The sequence below is a fragment of the Rutilus rutilus genome, assembly GCF_951802725.1.
Source record: "Rutilus rutilus genome assembly, chromosome: 5".
Taxonomy (NCBI): domain Eukaryota; kingdom Metazoa; phylum Chordata; class Actinopteri; order Cypriniformes; family Leuciscidae; genus Rutilus; species Rutilus rutilus.
The window spans coordinates 8,094,459-8,115,225 of record NC_140213.1 but is presented as its reverse complement, the minus strand read 5'-3'; the positions used below and the strand labels follow the sequence as shown (position 1 = coordinate 8,115,225).

Below are 20,767 nucleotides of genomic sequence, written 5' to 3'. Positions count from 1 at the left end.
ACTGCAGTCAGATACACCCGTGTTCACTCGGAAGGAATCACTCACATTTTCTGTGCACTTGTAATGACACTTAAAGGATGTTAAGAGGCTAAAAAGCAGGCTTACTACTTGCCCCATTGAAGTCAATAGGGTGCAAATTTTAAAAATAGAATAACTCGGTGTAGGCAACACCGATTTTTGTCGTTGTTCTCTGTATTGACAGCACTCCAAATGTACAAAAAAATGAGCTCAATGTTAAAATTGACCGGAGTTCTCCTTTAAGTGCCTATTCTACTTTAATATAATTAAAATGTTACAAATATTTTTCTTTAACGTCACTTTTGATCACTTTAATGTATCCTTGCTGACCGGAAGTATACATTTCTTCATAAAACTTACTGACCCCAATGGTAGTGTATACAGAAATCTAACCTTAAAATAAATTCAATAATCATCCTCTAAAACGTACCACAGTTACACTCCAATAAATTACTAGGTGTAAAACATTAAATTATATTACTAATCATATTTTTTGTCTAACCCTGAAAATGTTCGAGAGCAAATCATTTGAATAGAAAATTTCACAACAAAATACCTGACCATTATTTCTTAAGTGGTGTGAGAACTATCCAGAAAGGTTATACCTTCAACAAAATGCCAGCATGCATGAAAGCGGCCTCTCTTGTAGCCCCGGTAACATTTTCGGCAACAGACCCATTCACCATTATAAGCTGGCAGTTTGCCTTTGAAAGTGTACGGTACAATGCAGCCTCTGAAAAGCATCCCTGCAGACATTTCGGGCTGACCGCCCGCGCTATTGACAATATACGTTCTAGCCTTTTCCCTGCACACAATGCCAAGCCCTTAGTCGCCCGACTGCTTGGTTGTCACACATACTGAGTGACATGTTTAGGTCATTATAAAGAATGCCATTTTCTTTCATTTTCTTTCATTTTCATGCACTGATAAATATTTTATTTGTGGGTAAGGCGGACGATGCCTAAAGTTCACTGGAGGATTCGCTATCAGCCCTAAATGAGCTGCGAACGAAGGGAAAGGCCATTGGTGAGATCTCATTGATTCCTTCATTCGCTGAGCAGCGAGTTAAGAGTCTGTAAAGTTTAATTGAACTAAGAGAGAGAAGCCAACAGGAATACATAGATTAATGTCTACGTTTAAGTAATGACTTATTATTCTAATGCGGATAATTAATTGTAAACGACATTTCCTCACAAAGGGGTCCTTGAAGGCACTGTAAACAATTACTGGGCCCTTAGAGCAGTTTGGCTTAGAAGGTGTTTGCGCTTGACAGGCTTTACATTTGAATTATTCATTGCAAATAACAAACACAAACAGAATTACAGCACGATGACACTGGATTATGTATTTAAAATGCAGAAATGCATTCCCTTTATGCAAAGCGCCATATCAGTTCTGTTAAGCTACAATCTGAGGATCCCAAAGGAAGTTCTACAGAATGTAATCTGACAATGATGAATAAAAATAAAGCAGAAGATAAACACACAACTAAAATGAATGAAATATGTTTTAAACGTGCTAATGAAACATTTATCTTGATATAATAATTTATTTTTCTGGTGCTCTTCGTGTGTCAGTCAAAAATTACAGATTTTTTTTCAATGAAATGAGTGTAATATATTTTAGTTCAATAATGTTTTTTATTAAATATTTTATATTTTTAGGGGATTTTATGGTACTAAATGAAATGTACGCTGTATTTATAATACTATATTCACTTTTTGAGCATAGAGCTTAAACTAAATTATTCAAGATTTACCACAGTTTAAGAGCACAGACTTAAGTTTGATCTCTTTTCAAAGACGACACTTGGCAAATTATTGCTGAAGTGAAAACAGTTTAAAAAAGTGAACTTTTTTACAGAAAAAGTTACAGAATTTGAATATGAAATATATATTTTCAAAAAAACACGTTTTACTCTAAAACTACAAGAAATTCAAAACCCTAAACCTAAACAAGTTGTGTTCCAAATTTGAGGTTGATATCTCAAAAAATGAGCTTTCAGTAAGATTCTGTTTGGCTGCAGTACCAAAAGTTTTCACTAGATGAAATTCGTCTCCCATTCATTTCCAATGCGGTCATTTTTGACCGTGAGGAACACAAGTGTGACTGTTTTTTTCAGGACCATTTAACCTTTTCAATGCCCATGATTTGTTTTGTGTGTGTTCACATAGCAAGTGCCAAAACTTGAGCCAACTCGAAACAAGTTTCGTACCATTCTGATGAAGTAATAAATTCTAAAAAAAACAAAACGTAACATTTTCAGTCAAAAATGACGAATAGCACCAGTCAAAATAGACCAGTAAATAATTTGGGAAGAGACTAAAGTGACACATCAAGACACGAAAACATCAAAACCCTATTGTTTTATCATTTTAAATCTGAAGAAACTGACTTCCTTATGTGAAATGTTTTGCTTGATAAGTATGCCTAGTACTATATTTTTTTTCAAATGAATAACTCTTGGGTTGATATGTTGCTGGCTTGATCTATCTCTACAGTACAGTATCCCAATATCTGTTTTATTTTATTATTTAATTGCAGGCAAAAAGAACATTTAGGTTAGCATGCCTTCATATAGTCCTCATATATTTACTTTTAACTAAAAACAAACCCTGAGTTATGCCAGATATTTTTGCTCAAAAAAAAAAAAAAAAGGCCACAGCAAGGTACATTTTAAACATGTATGGGAAAAGCCTCCTCGGTCCATCATTTAGAGGCAATGTGCTGCGCTGAATGAATGTCAGAGTGCTTTTCTGCCTTCCGGCTGTGGGCCGGTACTAGCCACTTTCATTTCTCACTGTGCTATATCCTTGACCATATGGGAACATAACAGATATTAAAAGCATCCTCCAAACAATGGCATGTACAGACTCTCAAATCGCTCTCCTCCCTCATGACCCCTGGCCCTCACCTTCAGCCGCCCGTTCAACTATTACGAGAATATACAGCTCCCAGGGGCCGAAGCCTGGCGCCGTTTCTACACCAATCACAGTGAAATTGCCACTATATCAGTTATGGTGCAGAGTTCAATACTTGTGGAGAGCTCATTTAACAGCAAAGCGGAGTTAGGAATAAAAATAGCTATCCTCCTGGTCCCATCTCTTCTCTGGAGGATGCATTCTGCTCTCTACTATGAAAAGAAAGTGGTTTGACTGGTTAAATTGGTTGTAATTATGATTATTAATGATTCCAACAGCAAAAGAGGTGTTTCAAAGGAGCGACGGTGAATGTTCTGTCTTTGAGCAGTAGAAAGGCACCTTCAGGTGGTGCAATGGGAAGAGGTATGGGTGAGGGTGGGGGATTATGCCAGCGTACTTACTTCCCAAGGGCAAAGCACTCCAGCCTCACTGTGACACCTTTGGCTGCCAGCACCGTCTGGGGAAAATGCGCTTCAATTTTGGGCTCATACTCCCCCATCACACCTAAAAAACAAAAAAAGAAGACACACATATGTAAATCTATTTAGACTACACCATATATGATGGGAGCTAAGCATTCAAGTGTACGCCTTTAGAAGTCTCAATGCACATAATTATACGGCACACTACAAAAAGTGTGCATTTTTATGCCGATGGAAAATTGCATACTTTTGTTATAAACCCCAATGGGAAAACTCTAACATTCCAAGTTCAGGGTGTATCAGTCATGACGGAAGCTAATTGGCATTCATTATCTGGAATTCATTGTCAGTGTTTAATCAAAAATTTAGCTTGTAGACATTTTGTTTACTGCTGACGAAGAATAGCAATAAAGTTTGCCAGAAAAGATGACTCATTTAGCTGGTTCATTAGTGGCAGTGATTCTCTGTGGCAGCATAATGTTTTGAATACACCTGTTTGTGTTTGCATGTAAGCATTAGCATCTAGCTAAAATCATTACCTTAAAATTCAATAACCTATACAGCTGATATAAACAATTCTAGCCATCTTGCTAACTTACGTCAGACTTTCACTGCATCTAAATATGCCTACTTCCTTGCTAAGTAGTATGTGAAAAAGAGTAGTAGGCCTATCCTGAATACCAACAACTGGGTGCTTTTACACCTGGCTAAGTGCAAATAGAGTCTATTTACACTAACTCTACTCACCATTGTCTTATTGAGCCAGACAAAATTACAAAAGAAACCCATCTGATAACTAGAGCAGTGGTGTGAAGAGTAAGGCCACTTTAGACATTCTACTAACTATAAGTAACTTTTGCAACTGCATGTCAACTAACTCTCATTAGAGTATTAGTAGACTGTTAGGGTTCAGGTTAGTCGAATAAGTTGCCATCTACTAGCAAAGTTACTTATAGTCAGTAGAATGTCTGCTGGGGGACCATCAAAATAAATTGTTAGAAGACATACATCAGAAAGTCTACTAGTACTCTAATTACTCATAGTTGACACGTAGTAGCAAAGTTACTCAGCAGAATGTCTAAAGTGGACTAACAAAATAAAGTGTTAGCAAGTGATCTAATACTGCAATCGGTTAGCTCTGCTACATCTGCTTCTATGGGGCAGCACACCTCTAAATATCTCAGTTTGTAGGTGTTGGATCAGCACATTACTCACACCTTTTGCCCCTCTCACATGAAATTCCACCTTGGCATCTTCCCGGCTGCTTTTTGGAAGCCCAACTCATTAATTAAAGCTTGTGACAGAAAGCTTGCGCTTCCTGTGCACTGGGCTCATGTTTTATTTTTTTCTTTCGGTTCATGTAGGTGCTTTGTAGATTTAGCAGAGGCCTGAGGTACTATTATATGATGGATTACATCGCTCATGTGGACTCTATCGCCTGAAATATCCAAAGCAGCTGCTCTAGAACATTGACCTCACAATCAATAGTGCAACAGCCCAAGACATGTTATAAATGTGACAATTGCACATACACCAGCACCAAAAGGTTCTTGGACACTTTAGCCAGACTTATATGGATGTCTTTGCATTAGTTTACAATTATATAAAATCAAGTGTAATAATATAATATAATATAATATAATATAATATAATATAATATAATATAATATAATATAATATAATATAATATAATATAATTGTAACTGTTGTGTTCCTGTTTAGTCTTATTAGGCACATCTTTTGTTTTCCCACCACTTATACGTTGCCATGTCTACCATCATTAGTTCATCTTCATCACCTTTGTCTTGTCAATCACCTTAATCTGTGTCACCTGGTTTATGTTCATCAGTGTCTGTATTTAGTTCCCTCTGTTCAGTCAGTCTTTGTCTGTTCTTATCTATGTAACATAGTTCCTGGAGATCTCGGACGGGGTAAGCTGGGCAGATGATGTCCAAAAGACTGTGTTTTGGTACGGGTTGGATGATCATCTGCACCAGCAAGCTCCAGCAGCAGCGATCCCAGGGATGTTCGTTATCTGGATTACATGATTTTGTTGAGTGGCTCAGCCTACACTGTGGGTGAGGCTGATTTTTTAACATCGCTGCCCAACCACCATCACCAGCCACCATCACCACCCGTCCTGAATCTCATTCTGCCGAGACCGCTCGTCCAGTGTCTCCTGTTCCTGTCCTCGTCCAGAGTCTGGATGAGAAGGACTTAATTTACCTTTTTGCTGAGCCTGCACATCACGTCTTGCCCGCCGAGCCGGCGCATCACGTCAGTCCCGCTGAGCCTGCACTTCACGTCAGTCCTGCCGAGCCTGCTCATGACATAATGCCCGCCGAGCCAGAGACTGTACACGTATTGCCCGCCGAACCAGAGATTGTAAGCGTAATGCCCGCCGAGCCAGAAACTGTAAATGTCATGCCCGCCGAGCCTGAGACAGTTGATGTCATGCCCACTGAGCCCTCTTCACCGATGGTCCAGCCCAGAGCCTTTTTCACCGCTGGTCCCGTCCAGCCCAGAGCCCTCTTCACCGCTGGTCCCGTCCAGTCCAGTCCCGCCCAGCCCAGAGCCCTTTTTCGCCGCTGGTCCCGTCCAGCCCAGAGACTTTTTCACCACTAGTCCCGTCCAGCCCAGAGCCCGTCTTGACACCAGAGCCCGAATCCCCTCCCTATCCCACCTCCTCCCATCTACCACTTCTCTACCCTTCCTCCACCACTGCCAGTCAGCCCCTCTGCTCCTCCTACAACCTTTGGGGAGGCAGAGTCTCCGTGGGTAGGCCTGTAGCCCACTCCATCAGGGTCGGTGGATCCCCGGTCTCTGCCTCCGACCTCCGTGACCAGAACTCCGCCTCAGCCCAACAGTCCATTAACGTCCCCTTGGCTCTTACCTCCTTCAGCTCCACCGTGGCCCATCAGTGCACCAGTTCCGCCAGGCTCCCTCGTCCCTCCGGATCCACCTTGGTCGCTCGTCCACCTTCCCTCACCTCTGGACTGCACTCCTGTCTTTACTGTGCCCTTCTGTGTCCCTGCCTGCACCTCAGTCGCCTGAGCCGGCGGCCCCGCCATGTCCCGCTGGATCTTCAGCGTCACCTGGGCTCGTCGGCTCTCCGGCTCCACCCTGGTCTCCTCTCCCACCTGCTCCACACCCGTCAGTTGGCCCCCTGGTGTCGTCATCCCTACCTCCACCATGGCTCCTCCCTCTGTCTGCTCCGCCCTGGCCACCTGCACTGCCTGCTCCGCCCTGGTCCCTTTTGCCCTCTGTCTGCCCTCACCTACTCTTTATCCTCCTAAGTTCCCTCTCTCTGCAGTTGGTCCCTCCATGGCGTGAGGACGTGCCTACCGGGAGGGGGAGTACTATAACCATTGTTCCTGTTTAGTCTTATTAGTAACATGTCTTTTGTTTTCCTGCCACTTATCCTTTGCCATGTCTACCATCATCAGTTCATCTTCATCACCTGTGTCTTGTCAATCACCTTCATCTGTGTCACCTGGTTTGTTCAGTGTCTGTATTTAGTTCCCTCTATTCAGTCAGTCTTTGTCCATTCTCGTCTATGTAACATTGTTACCAGTGTGTATCCTGCCTATTTGTATCGCTTGAGTTTGTAAGTAAACACTTTGTATTGAAGCCTTCTGCCTTCCTCTTCTTCTGCCTGCACACACTCTGACTATATATACTTTTTTTTTTCCTGGGAAAAAAGATCCCAATAACCTCACATGCATCTTCTAAATTTGATATTTAAGTTCAGTTTTCATTTTCCTTTAGGGTCTGCAACTCAGTAAAGTATGTTTTAAGCATCCTGATATATATTTTTAAGGGCCACTGTAAATGTTAAAAGAAACTCATACACGATTCATAACTATTGACATACAAGGGCTACGATCATGCAAATGTGCAGCAGAAATAATGCATTCTAAACCCTATAAAGTGTATTTTATCATATTTGATATGATAAAAAGGGTCTCTAAATTATCGACATGATCAAAACTGCTGAAAAACCTGTTGTACACTATTTTATATGACTTCTGCCCATTGCTTGATAGGTCATACTTTTTTTTTTTTTTTTTAAGCAAGTGTAAGCTCGCGCTCGATTGGCCCAAAACTGGTATCCGACCAGCGCGGAAGGTCTTTACGTGTTACTGTCCTTTTCTCGAGGCAAAGTATATTTTTTATTAAATGTAATACATTTGAATATGTATTCTCTCGTTATTTCATCTGACTCCATAAATGAAAAGGTTTTAATGATATCTGTGGATCATTAATTGTGAGCGAATGTTTGACTGTTCCTTTTAACTCTTTAATGAAAATAATGTCAAAGTCAGTTAGAATAATCAAATGTAACAATTTATTATGTCAGGTAAATGTATCATGCCAATTTTCATAATCAATTCAAAGATAATCGATACAAAACATCAAATGCTCTGGAATAAAAAGAAAAGATGCATCCTAACATTAAGAAATACATGAGGCTGAGAGGTCTCACTCTCATCCTCACGGGCTAATCTGAAGTACAGAAAGGCCCCGAATTCCCTGCTGCATTTCATTATATAGACAAACCTTTCACATGGAAACATGTACTAACAAAAGAAATTTGCATTCAGAGGTTGCACCTTTTGGGGGTGTGTGACCATTTGTCAGGAGATCACCTTTCTTTGTCTCTCAGTTATCTTTAAACTCTTAAAAAAACCTTATTACCTCTTGTTTTACTTATTTGGAAATGAGACATTTGTACCAGTCGCACTGTGACATTTTAAATGATACCAAACATGAAAAATACTCTGTAGTAATCATTCACATTAAACTATACATTGTCTTGGGTGAATTCAGGTGATCATCTGAGCATGAGAGAGAGGGGGTGAGGGAAGCGGGAAAGAGATGTAGATTAAGATGACTCGGAGGTGAGACTCGATGGTGCACGAGGGTTAGTTCAAATGGTAATTTCCATAGAGGTCCTTTGTCCTCGCGGGGTCTGGGTGCTCTTCAACCAGACTGTCCGGCATTTCCTAATTTCTCAATTCTTACACAAGTAAAAGGCCGTTTAGTATAATTCTAAAAACACATCCTTTCTGGTCATGGTGTATGTGTCTTTACAGTGAAAGTAAATGTGAGAATACGTTTATATTGTTTCAAGATGAACACTAATTGGACTGAAAAAACAACAACCTTATCCATACTAGGGATGGGAACGACACGGGATTTGGGAAATCGACTGTCGAGGCCCATGTGTCGACTTTTTGTCGGATTGTCGGCCTTTTTTTTCTTTCTTTTTTAAAGAGCAGCAGCAATGCGGAGGGTGGAAAATATTCTACATCAGGGTCCGAAATTAACACCCGCCAAGCGCCAAATGCGGGTAGATTTTCTGTTTGGCGAGTAAATCTCAACAGGCTATCCGCCACACTGGCGGGTGAATGTTCATAACAAAATATGAAATTTTAAGCGCGCACGCACGAGCAGAGAGAGAGAGCGAGTCCCGGCCGCGCGCGCGCGCACTCACCATTCAGAGCGGTCAAGCTTCCCCGTACTTTTTGACAAGCGTCCTTGACAGGGCGGCCAGAGCTTCTTTGCAGCTCAAGTCGGCGGCGGTGTGTACGTACCTACAGTTAACGCTCTTTCTGTTGACGGCGCTGAGGAAAAAGCTCCCGCCGCCCATTTGTGTCCTCCTGCGCACCCATCAAAGCCGTGCAGAACGTCTTCAGCACTCGCGGATCGTGCATATTTCCGCTGCTGCTTCTGTTTACACACCATGGTCGTTCTTTTCTCGAGAAAAGGAGTTTTCTCATAGCGTTTGCAACGCAATACTCGTTCCCTTATCTCTCAGGGAACCGAGGTTAAAGTAACCGAGGAAATGTAATAAATTAAAAGCCAAAAAAAAAAAAAATGCAATTTGGAAATCCCACAAGCCCCGCCCCCTCGACATGTCGACACTCTATTTTTTTTGTCGAGTGGAGCATGTGTCGAATGTCGGTTGTTTTGTCGAGAAAAAGTCCCATCCCTAATCCATACATGATTTTTTTTTAGAATGTTAAATTGTGAGTACCAAATATGATACATAAGGCTTTTGAGGAACGTTTATTTGTTCATCTCTCAATCCCCATTGTATTGAATTATATATTTTGTCTCTCACATTAAAAACTACAGAGCATTGGTCATAAAACTAAGCATTTAAATATCATCTTGCAAAGACATATTATTGGGAGATATAGTTTTGACAACTGATATTTATTTTATGTAAGGAGTCTACTATACTGTTATAGAGATCTCATTGATTTACATGATTACAACATTGTGTATTTTTCGGCATATACATATCAGCAACGGTACCAAAAATATTTAGCAAATAATAACAATATTTTGCTCAGTTTGGACCTCTGAATGTTTTTTTGTTCTCCTCAAGTATGAGCTCCACATTCTCCTGTATCATATATGAGCCAAAGCCTGATGTATCAAATATTGATATGATATATCAAATATTGTCAAAAGGTTCAATAATAAAATAGATACATTTAAAAGATAGATTGTTCACACTATTATTTTATATGTCAGGCTTTACATGGTTAAAGGATAAGTATGATTCAGAATGCATTAATAAATTCCATCTACTGTACAACAGTAAACAGACTGCTGGATTTACAATTCAGCACAACAAAGCTCGAGAGATCACAGCAAACAGGTATGGCAAACCCAGTAGCTGCCAGTGACACAGAGAGGGAATTCTCCACAGTAGCTCGCATGACAAGCTGCTAAACTAAATTATTTTGCAAGTACACTACAGAGGCCGCTGGGAAACGGGGCGAGAGAATTTGTCCTCAAAACAGAGCACCACGCTGGAGTCTAATTGATGTGCAGAATTCGGTGGAACGTAGAGGAATCTTGAATAGCTGCGTTTCACTTCTGCAGTTATAGCCAGAGGGCATAGATCCTTTGTTTATTCATGCGGATGTTGTGAGGGCTCATCTATATCCATTTGCTGAGAGATATGTCAGCTGGCATTGAGTAAGTCTGCAATTACGAAGGGAAACACTCCCATTCAGAGGCCTAATTATCATTATCAGTCTTATTAAATGGGAAACTGGTGTATGAATGTTGCATAAGAAAGTATTTCTTTCCTATTTGCACTTTGAAGAATATAACAAATATTGCAATTGTGCCATAATCTTGAACATGTCTCGACCACCTTCAGTGGAAGCCAAAGATTATATTTAAAAAAGGATCCTTCCGCTATATAATAAAAACTGCAACAGTTGAGTCCCTGAAGTGTCCAACAATCAACAAATTTATACTCACATTATTTATACAAAAATGGCATAGAATGCATAAATACACAAATTGGGACACACCTGTTGCAAACCTGAATTTATCAGAATTTTTGAATGAATTGGTTGAATGAATGAGAGTCTTTCAAATATCCCCATGACTAATGCACAGACTGAAAAAGATTTAAGCAATAGCGAAGGCAGCTTTTGAATGATCATCCATGGAGAAAGATGCTTTTTGCCCGCAGAATGCTGTGGGCACGGCATCTACGAGGCCATCAGGGACCAACTGCTGAAACTAACCAGCCAAACTCTGACCCCTTGCCTACAGCTGTAATCTATACAGCACATTTATAGCCTATTTTATGATAGCAGTGCGTTTTTTCCCCAGACAACTTTTCAATTTCAATCTCAATCTCCTTACTTGTTACACATTTATGATTCCAAAGCAATCCCATGTGTATAATGAATTTGCAACATTTCACTGGTTTATGCTGTAATGCATTTTCTGCGTATCCTATTTAGCGTCTAGAAGGGCTGAAATTGATAGGAATGAATTCTAGGCCAGCTGTGCCGAAACAAACACACGAGACCTTTTCTGTGTTGTGTTGCCTATTTTCAAATCACAATTTAATCAATTTATTAACATGGAATGAGGTAGTTTTGTGCAATGCAATTTTCCCTTTCTTTTGTTGTGCCATAGAGAACAATCACCTGATGAAAGTCTGGGCATCCATCAGATATCCAAGCTTTTACATACAACTGCTAATGAAAAAATCCATTATCCCAATGCTGGGCTTGACATCTATTTTCTAATGACTAAACCAAATCAAAAGTGCATTTTGAAAGCAGAATGAGAGAGAAAACCTACATGGTAGTGTAAAAACTGTTATAGGGATAGTTTGCCAAAAATTTTACATTTTCATAATTTACTTACTCAAAACAAAATAACAAATCAGAAAACACAACGACAAGTCAGACAAAACAGAAAAGGTAGTTATGTGGCGAATGGAATACTGACTGCTGGTTGGATAAGACATGCAGAAAGTACAGCGGACTGTGGCAGAAGAAGGTCGATTCGCATGTGCATGTGTAAATATTCGAGCTGTCTATTTAACCGGCTAATTTAGTGCGATTATTATGAAAAACCCCCAGAAAAAAACCCTTTTTCATATTAAAATCTTCCTACCACTATCTGGTGTGTTCAGACAAAATTATAAAAGAACTCGATCTGGTAAAGTGGGAGATGTTCTAATAGTGTTTATGTTTGTTTTTTTGCAAAATCAGTGAAATACTCGATAATGTCAGCTCGCAGCCTCGCACATAATTAAAAAAAAGATATTATTGTAGACGATACAGCTAATATTTAGACATGCACACGCGAATCGACCTTCTTCTGCCGCAGTCTGCTGTACTTTCTGCATGTCTTGATTGACAGATGTCTCGTCCAATCAGTGATCAGTATTCCATTCGCTATATATACCTACCTTTTCGTTTTGTCTGACTTGTCGTCGTGTTTTCTGACTTGTTAATTTGTTTTCAGATTTGTCGTTGTGTTTTCTGATTTGTTATTTTGTTTTCGGAATTGTTATTGTGTTTTCTAACTTGTTCATTTGTTTTTAGTCTTTCCATTGCGTTTATACATTTGTTGTATTGTTTTCAGAATTGTGTTTTGTTTTGCACTTCTCAAATTGGCTAATTTTATGATGCGTTTATGTATTTTTGACAGCCCCTGGCCACCATTTGCTTTTATCTTATGGAAAAGAGCAGTGTGAACATTCTGATAAACTTTTATGTTCCACAAACGAAAGAAATAATTTGGGTTTGCAACAACATGAGAGTGAGCAAATGATGGCCAAAAGTTATTTTTTGGTGAACAACTCCTTAAAGATAGAAAGAATTAGATAGTCTGTTGGGAAAACACAATAGACTGTCAAGGTCCTTGTAATCCGAAACTAAAGAAAGCCTACCATTCAATTGTCAGAATCTTTAATGTGTGATCATGCACTCAGTGCATCATCACATAATCATTTCACTTCAGATTAAAATCACAATTATGAGATGTGTCATGTTACGATTCATTCTGTAGTCCACAGTGCACCTATTGAAGCATTTATATACAGGCGTAGCACATGTCCACTCAGTGTCTGAACACATCACTGAGGCATAACTCACAAGGCCTTTTTAAAAAGGTATTCCTAAAGGGCCAATACATGTTTACCGTCACATCATGATGTGAACTGAAATGGCATTCTAAGGGAAATGCCTGTCATGAAAGGTCATACTGATTTCTTGCTTAATCTGGCTAGAGCTTCTAGAAAATGTATATTTTGTACTGGTAAATGATCTAATGCTGGGGTTTTCTAAATCCAATTTGAGCAGCAGAAGTGTCAAGACTGAGATCTTTCAAATCAGCTCCAAATGTGGTTTGAATCGGATTTGAAATAAATCTGATTTCATGTTTTTTTGCTTTCCAGACTTTCAAAACCCCTTTTGGATCAAATCTGGGCATGCAAAAAAATCAGATTTTTGCTTGCAGTCTAAACATAGCCTAAGTGCAACATCTGTGACTTGTGACTATACTATGCCTCATTTGCATAGAAAAGAGATGTGTTTGAAAAGAATGACACCGGCTTTATTTAAATATGACTGCCACAGTGCTACACCAGTCACTCTTCTGATCGCTCAATCACATCATGTGGGGTTATTTACAAGAGTGACAACTGAATTCTACAACTAAATCAACTCATGGAAAATATCAGTTAGTGACAACACCATTTCTATAAAATCCTCAGAATATGTAACTAAACAACTAAGATGTTTGTGTTACCCTCAGTTGGACACTGACAGCTTGTCTGAGGTGCTAGAGAAATCACAGAAACAGAGGTACTTGTCTTGACTCATTCACAAAAAAAACTAGCATAAAGGACTATATTTGTTAAATGCACATTATTGTATTATTATGTCTTATTACATGGCTTGGTTGAATTCTAATGTAGAATGCGGGCTGCTAAGTATAACACACCGTTGCTGTGGACGCAGGATTCTAACCATAGAGACGGAACGGACTATTTTCTTTAGTGGAAGCAATACAATCGTTTTTAAATCAATAAACTCCTTTTTAAATCATTATTTTGTGTCAAATTATTGATTGATTTGGTAGGCAGCCATGTAATAAGCGGGATAATGTAGAGCGAGGCGGTTGTTTAAAGCGAATACAACCCCTTCAGGCTGATTCAAGTCCTGATCAGCCTGTCGGGGTTGTATTCGCTATAACAACCGCCTCGCTCTACATTATCCCTTACATATCTACTTTATATAATAACAATTTCAAATAGAGGGTACAAGCATAAACAAAACTAAACAATCTTTCTTACTCATAGCCAAAAATTCAGTCTACAGTCTTCATTGTCACAAGATCCTTCAGAAATCATTCTAATATGCGGAACTTTTGATCAATTGAATTCATCCTTGATTGAAAGTACTGATTTCTTTTATTTCTTTCCCCCCAAAAATAAAATAAAAATTCTTACTGACTCCAAACTTTTGAACTGCTTGAAGTCAAAAAGGTTGAGATCCACTGACACACTACACATGGTAGTCATATTTGAAGAGAAGATGTGACTCTCATTTTGTGATAAGAAAAGCATGAACACAGTGATACTATTAGAGAATAAGACATCAACGCTATCAGTATGCATTTTGTATGACCCTTAGTGACATTTAAAATCTTATTTGAAACACTGACCCAAAATACGTAGCTCAGTAATTGAAGTCACTGCACTTTTGCTCTTCGAATCCAAGGACACAGATATGTTCTCTCCTATAAATTAATGACAATGATGAAGGCCTCAGAAATGCTTGACCCTCTACTTAAAAATGCTGCCCCTTTAAGATCCAAGGCCAAGCGGGAAGGACGAGTAATCCCAGCATCATTGAGTGTTTTGTGAGCGCCCAGGCTCTGTGAGAGTTATTGTTCCTTCTGAGTCACATCTATTAAGGTGCGATTCATCACGTAAGTACAGAAGGCCTCCGCTGCCTTTGCTGTTTCTCCAAGAGAGAGCGGGTGGGGAAGATGCATGACTTGCCCTGAAGGTGTAGTCGAGCGCAGATGTAGTTGGGCAGCTTTGATTAAGAGTGTCTTAGCCAAGGGAAGGACATAGGTGAATCGCTTCACCTGCGCATTCCGGCACGGAGCGTCTCGTGCAGTTAATTATCGCCCTGTCTCAGCAGAGAGCACAAATCGTGGGCCGTGGATTGGTGAGCTTTAAGAGAACTAGGAGAACGGTTGAGAGCGCGGCAGTTCGAGCTTGGCCGGGGGTGTCAAAATCATTTTCAGGCTTTTAGGCGCAGTCGTTTAGCTGCCGAGCACGTGATGCTTCCCACACAACGCCTGCCAAACGAACGCTGCGTACGTCAGCCGTTGAATGAATAAAGATTGCCATCATGCGTGCTTGTGTTACGGGTGACTAACCTCTCACTGAACCGGCTCTCGTTCCACACAGCCTTCTGCGGCACCCTGACTGTACGGTAATTTTCAAATGCAGCTGCCACAAAGCAATTCATCCTGACTCTACCACCTGTGGCTCTGAGACGTCCCTCGAGCCTTTTCTTTTCCTCTCTAGCCTTCAGCTACCCGTCTCTGCTCTTTTCTTTAACTTCCGAGCGCGACCGGAGAACGCGACGCTACTTGCATTTGCAATCTGTGCTAACGAGGGGCGCAAATCCAATTTAGTATGCTAATGCGCTTAGATGCGCTATACCCCCGAGGAGCGTTTCTCAACAACAAGGTTATGCCGAAGGGGACGTGGTGCCCTCACAAAGGACAGGCAACATTAAACATCGTAGGCAAAAACAAGCTTTCAGGGCACTGTAGTCCTTTTAGCCCGGCTGTTCTGGGATTGCGTTCCAGGACGGCTGACATTGACGTGTACCAGCGGCAGGTGATGCGTGCGTGTCTGTGAGTTACGGAAAAATGCCTGAAGAGACAGCCGGGTGTTTAGCTCCCTCGCTTGGCCCACGGGAATCTGCTATTAAAGAAACTACGACCCATTCTGGAAGAGGACCATTGATTCGTCTAATTTTATGCTGGAAAATGATTTCCCCGATGGCCAGTTTCACCAAAGCGCATTGTCTGTGGAAAAAAAAAATGCTCTAAAGCAAAAGATGAAGCATCTCATGCTCTCTGTTTAATGCGGATGTTTGGAATTCATGACACTTTCGGTTTGGCCCTAAAGGCCTCTCGTGCGATGAGAATGAAGAAGAGAGAATGAGGCATATAAACTACATATATAAGTCAGACGTCTCATTAAATCGGCTTCACATGGCATAAAAGCATTAATGTAGACAACTGACCCGCTTGTCACACAGCTGAAAAACTGCCACATTTCCTTTCAAGCCTGATTTGCAGGCACATTCATTATTTGTAGCCTTCTGAGATATTGATGGACTTTTTCCTGGGTTGTGATCCAGAGCTTAAAAAAAATCTAACAAGTCCAGCTGTCATGTACCTCAGCACATTTAGCATCTTTACTATGCTGCCTGTCGGTACACTGAAAATCATTTGGTGTAGAATTTGCTTTGAAACAATTTTCATAAATTTCACAAATAATTACAAAGAAAAGTCACGTAACACGTAAGGGATAATGTAGAGTGAGGCGGTTGTTATAGTGAATACAACCCCGACAGGCTGATCAAGACCCCGACGCGAAGCGGAGGGGATATGTATATATGTGTGTGTGTGTGTATATATCCCGCTTATTACATGGCTACCTACAAAATAAATCAATAATTTGACACAAAATATTGATTTAAAAAGGAGTTTATTGATTTAAAAACGATTGTATTGCTTCCGCTAAAGAAAATAGTCCCTTCCGTCTCTACGGTTAGAATCCTGCGTCCATAGCAACGCTCTGTTTTTCATGGCAACGGTGTGTGATACTTAGCAGCTGTCTGTTATCAAGAAATAACAGACCGCATTCTACATTAGAATTCAACCAAGCCATGTAATAAACTGAATTAACATGTTGAAGTAGAAAGTACATAAACAGTAACTTTTTCATCTAAATTTGGCTTTAAAGGCACACTATGTAATTTTTCGCCGCTAGAGGTCGCTTATTCAAAACAAAGGCATAGCTTGATGACGTCGTGATTTCGGCTCAAGAGCAGTGGAGCTTTTATTATGCCACAGCGACCTCTTCCGCTTCTTCCGGTCATATATGTGGAGTTACAGTTTAGATTTGAGTGTGTTGAAAGTTATGTTATAATGCTACTCTGTGCGTTTGCTACTATGCGGCTACTATGAGACACTTGTTACACACTGCAGTAAGCTAGATCGAGGTATGGTAAAACATTGTACTCGCTGTAAATCTACAGGATAAAACCAAAATTCGAGGGTAACATGGGTATGATGTCATTGATAGGTGACGCACAGAAACGGTCTGTGTCCTGGTTAAAATTGCTTATTTCTCCAGATTTAAACATTCTTGGAAACATTTGGGATAATGTAAATATACTGAATAACATTGTTCTAGTGGTTTTGGGATATTTTAATCCAAAAATCTTACATAGTGTGTGCCTTTAATTGAAGTTATTTAAATAAAGTCAAAAGTAATTAAGTTAAAATATATTTATGGACTTTTAGCCAGCACATTGCTGTGTAGTTGCAACAGTGTAGTAGGCGGTTATAATCAAAACAACCCAGCTCAAGTTTCTCTGATAGTCTGTACTTGGGTCCCACCTTCAACATAAGTCCATGGGTTTTATCGCCTATTTTATTATGCACCATGCCAAAACCATACACCTGATCGCTTAGAAAAGTAACAGCACATCTCACCTAAATACATCGCTGGGTTACTTGTCAAAGGTAAAATGTGTATGTTATAATATATAGTGCTATCTCACAAAATGTATAAAACATTCTGACATTTTTATTTATATCGCCCCATGTACCATCTGAAGCTGTATAGTCATTTTTTTTTTTCAAGGCATGTGCTAAAATGGTAAAATAGTGTCTCAATTTAATTTATTAGCAAAGAGACTTCATGTCATGGTATTGATTCATCAACTTAGTTCACCTAGAGAGATGCTTGGCATCCAGCCGAGTTCTGCTGTGCAGGTGAAGGGGGTTTAGGGAGCAGGGATGTATGTGTGTGTGTGTGTGTGAAGCGCGTGTAATATCTCACCATCTGTTTTGAGAGTCAGGGGCGTTGGTGGGCTCAGGACCCTGGCGTTGGTCACAGTGTTCTTTACTTGGCACACATAGCTGCCCACATCCGAGGGCTGCACCTTGGAGATATACAGATTTCCCATTTCTTGCGAGATGAATCGCCGGCTGTCCTCTGCAACGAACGAGGGGAGCTCATTGAACACCCAGCTGTAGATGATCTCTGTTGGGGCAAGAAGGAGAGCAAGCAGATGAGCTGCAAGAACAACGCACATGTCCCTAAGGAAATCCCTGTCTAAATCTGCATTGTAGAGCGCTGACCTTGTCAGAGCGAGGGCTCATAGGAGAAGGGAGTCAGGGAGCTGGATGTGTAGGTGATATGGATTAATTAAGTGCTCTCTACTACAGGGTTCAAGGCAATCATAACTTGCATGTTAAATGCACAGAGAAACGTTTTTGTGTTTGCATAATATACCGAACTGCATTGGAATGAGGGAAGTAACCCTGTGTCCAGACTCGGCCCCACACAATAAAGCGGAAAACACATCTCTTCCATGCTAAACTTTTAACCTGACCAGAAGTGTTAGTGGTACTCAAGTCTCTTATTTGATAAAAAAATACAGTAAATATTGTGAAATATTACAATTTAAAAGAAGCATTTTCTATATTTATATATAATTTAAATTAATTTATTCCTTTGATGGCAAAGCTGAATTTACAACAGCCATTACTCCACTCTTTAGTATGATCTATCATTCTAAAATACAAATGCATAAAAAAAAATCATATAAGTTTTATTTATATGTATATATATATATATATATGTATATGTATTAGGGCTGTCAATCGATTAAAATTTTTTATCTAATTAATTACATACTCTGTGATTAATTAATCTAAATTAATCGCATACATATTTTTTGCTGTGAAAGTGTTAAATATTTCAATTCAAATGAATCAATGAATAATCAGCATTAGTGACATTAAAGTTCAAAAACTCTTTTATCATTATTAAATAAAAGGTTTGAAGATGACGTTGACTGCTAGAGTTGGTATCACGGGACGTGCTAGGTCGTACATCGGATTAACGTTAACTCCTGGATGCTTTGCATTGATGTGGTACGTTCGAGTGGACGAACTCCGGTGATATGCAAATTCCTTGCTGCAGACATTGCAGACGACTTTATTTTTATCAACACTTCCATCAGTGAGGTGTTGCATTCACTTGTTGCAATTGCATCACTTCCATCCAATCAATGATCCAGGCAGCGCCAGCGCGTTCTCGTCTCCTTCCTTCATGTTACAGTCGAATGGTGGCTAGAACGGCTCCAAGTTCAAAGGTCAATACGGAATGGATTAATCTGCGTTATTTTGACAGCCCTAGTATGTGTATATATCTATATGTATATGTGTGTGTGTGTGTGTGTGTGTGTATGTATATATATATATTAGTATATTACCTAGTTGACATAATGAATTAAAAAAGTATTGAAGTTGTGCCCACATGCTATGTCAACCCTGTTACCACCATAATTTTAAAAGTTAAAATTTAAAAGTACTTAAAGCTGCAGTCCGAAGTTTTTCCTCTTTGTCACCATCTCTGTACGAAATCTGCAATTGCAGTAATTCGCGGAATTATCAACTTTACGTGCGTTGTGCCTCGGCACAGCGCGGATGAATCCAATGTTTTGAGGAGAATGTGCTGCTGTCAATCACCGCGCTGGTGGTGTGGATACTGTCATTCGCAATCACAGATTCTACTTTTTGGAAGTATGACCAAGATAAGAATTTTCACCGGAAAATGTCGTCTGAACAAGTAAGTAACATCCACTTTTGTTCTGACCAACTAACGTTAAGGGTAAAAAAGCATTGCAGTAAATCGCGCCATTTAAATCTAACGATCGCTTATCATATCATGTCAAACCGTGCAAATTATACTTTGTTCTCAAATTGTTAATGCTAACAACATCGGCATTGCGTAGTACATGAATAATCATGTACTAATACCTGAATTGATAATTACTTTACTATGAACTAATGATGAGTTAAGACATGTACTAAAAAATGAGGAACTAACCTTAACTACGACATGAGTCATATGAATTCCTGCATGAATATACCATCTTAACTACACGTTAGTACATGCTTGTTAATTAATGTATTAGTTAACATTTCGGGTTTAAACTAAATCAAACATGTTCCAGATCAGAAGAAAGATGTACTAAAAGGGCACAATGTAAAACTGTTCATAAATTTGACACCAGCAACTGTCACAAACATCAGTGAATGACACTAGATGTCTTGCAATGTTTACATTTAACCTTACTCATTGAACACACAATGATGCATTCATCATTAAAAATGCTGTTTTAAGTGATTCCACTGCTGCCATCAAGAGTGAAATACCTACACTAACATGCAGATGCAATTTTCAAAATTAAAATCAGTGTTAGCACAGATGATGGTTATTTATGTGGTTATTTTATGGATTGGTTTACTGTCTTTATATCATAATGCAGTCGGATGTTAGTCAGTTAGGGTTCTTGCTCTTCTTTTGGGACACTAAATGTGTCCATTTTCTAGAGAAAGTTTGATTTAGTTTACCCCGAAATGTTAATTAATACATTAATTAACAAGCATGTACTAACGTGTAGTTAAGATGGTATATTCATGCAGGAATTCATATGACTCATGTCGTAGTTAAGGTTAGTTCCTCATTAGTACATGTCTTAACTCATCATTAGTTCATAGTAAAGTAATTATTAATTCAGGTATTAGTACATGATAATTCATGTACTATTATTGTAAAGTGTTAGTGTTACCACTACATTTAATGCCCTTCCGATATTTGTCCTTGTTTTCGCATGGGCCGTTGCAGTCTCTTCAAAAGTCCGAAGTCTTTTGCGTTTTACACTGGTGATTGTCGTTTGAACCTTTCTGGATCCGCCATCAAATTGATAAGTTTAATCATATCAAGTGCTGTGA

General features: G+C 39.5%; 1 protein-coding gene across 3 annotated transcripts in view; it reads right to left on the bottom strand.

The window, feature by feature from the left end:
• Window positions 1–20,767, bottom strand: part of cntn5 (contactin 5) — a 312,302-nt gene that overhangs the window by 81,771 nt on the left and 209,764 nt on the right. For all 3 annotated transcript variants that reach the window (XM_084408898.1, XM_084408897.1, XM_084408899.1), the window contains 2 exons: window positions 17,802–18,005; window positions 3,341–3,443 (listed from right to left, as the gene is read on the bottom strand). In XM_084408898.1, the coding sequence (XP_084265024.1) occupies window positions 3,341–3,443; window positions 17,802–18,005 (307 nt within the window). The remainder of the gene's footprint in view (window positions 1–3,340; window positions 3,444–17,801; window positions 18,006–20,767) is intronic.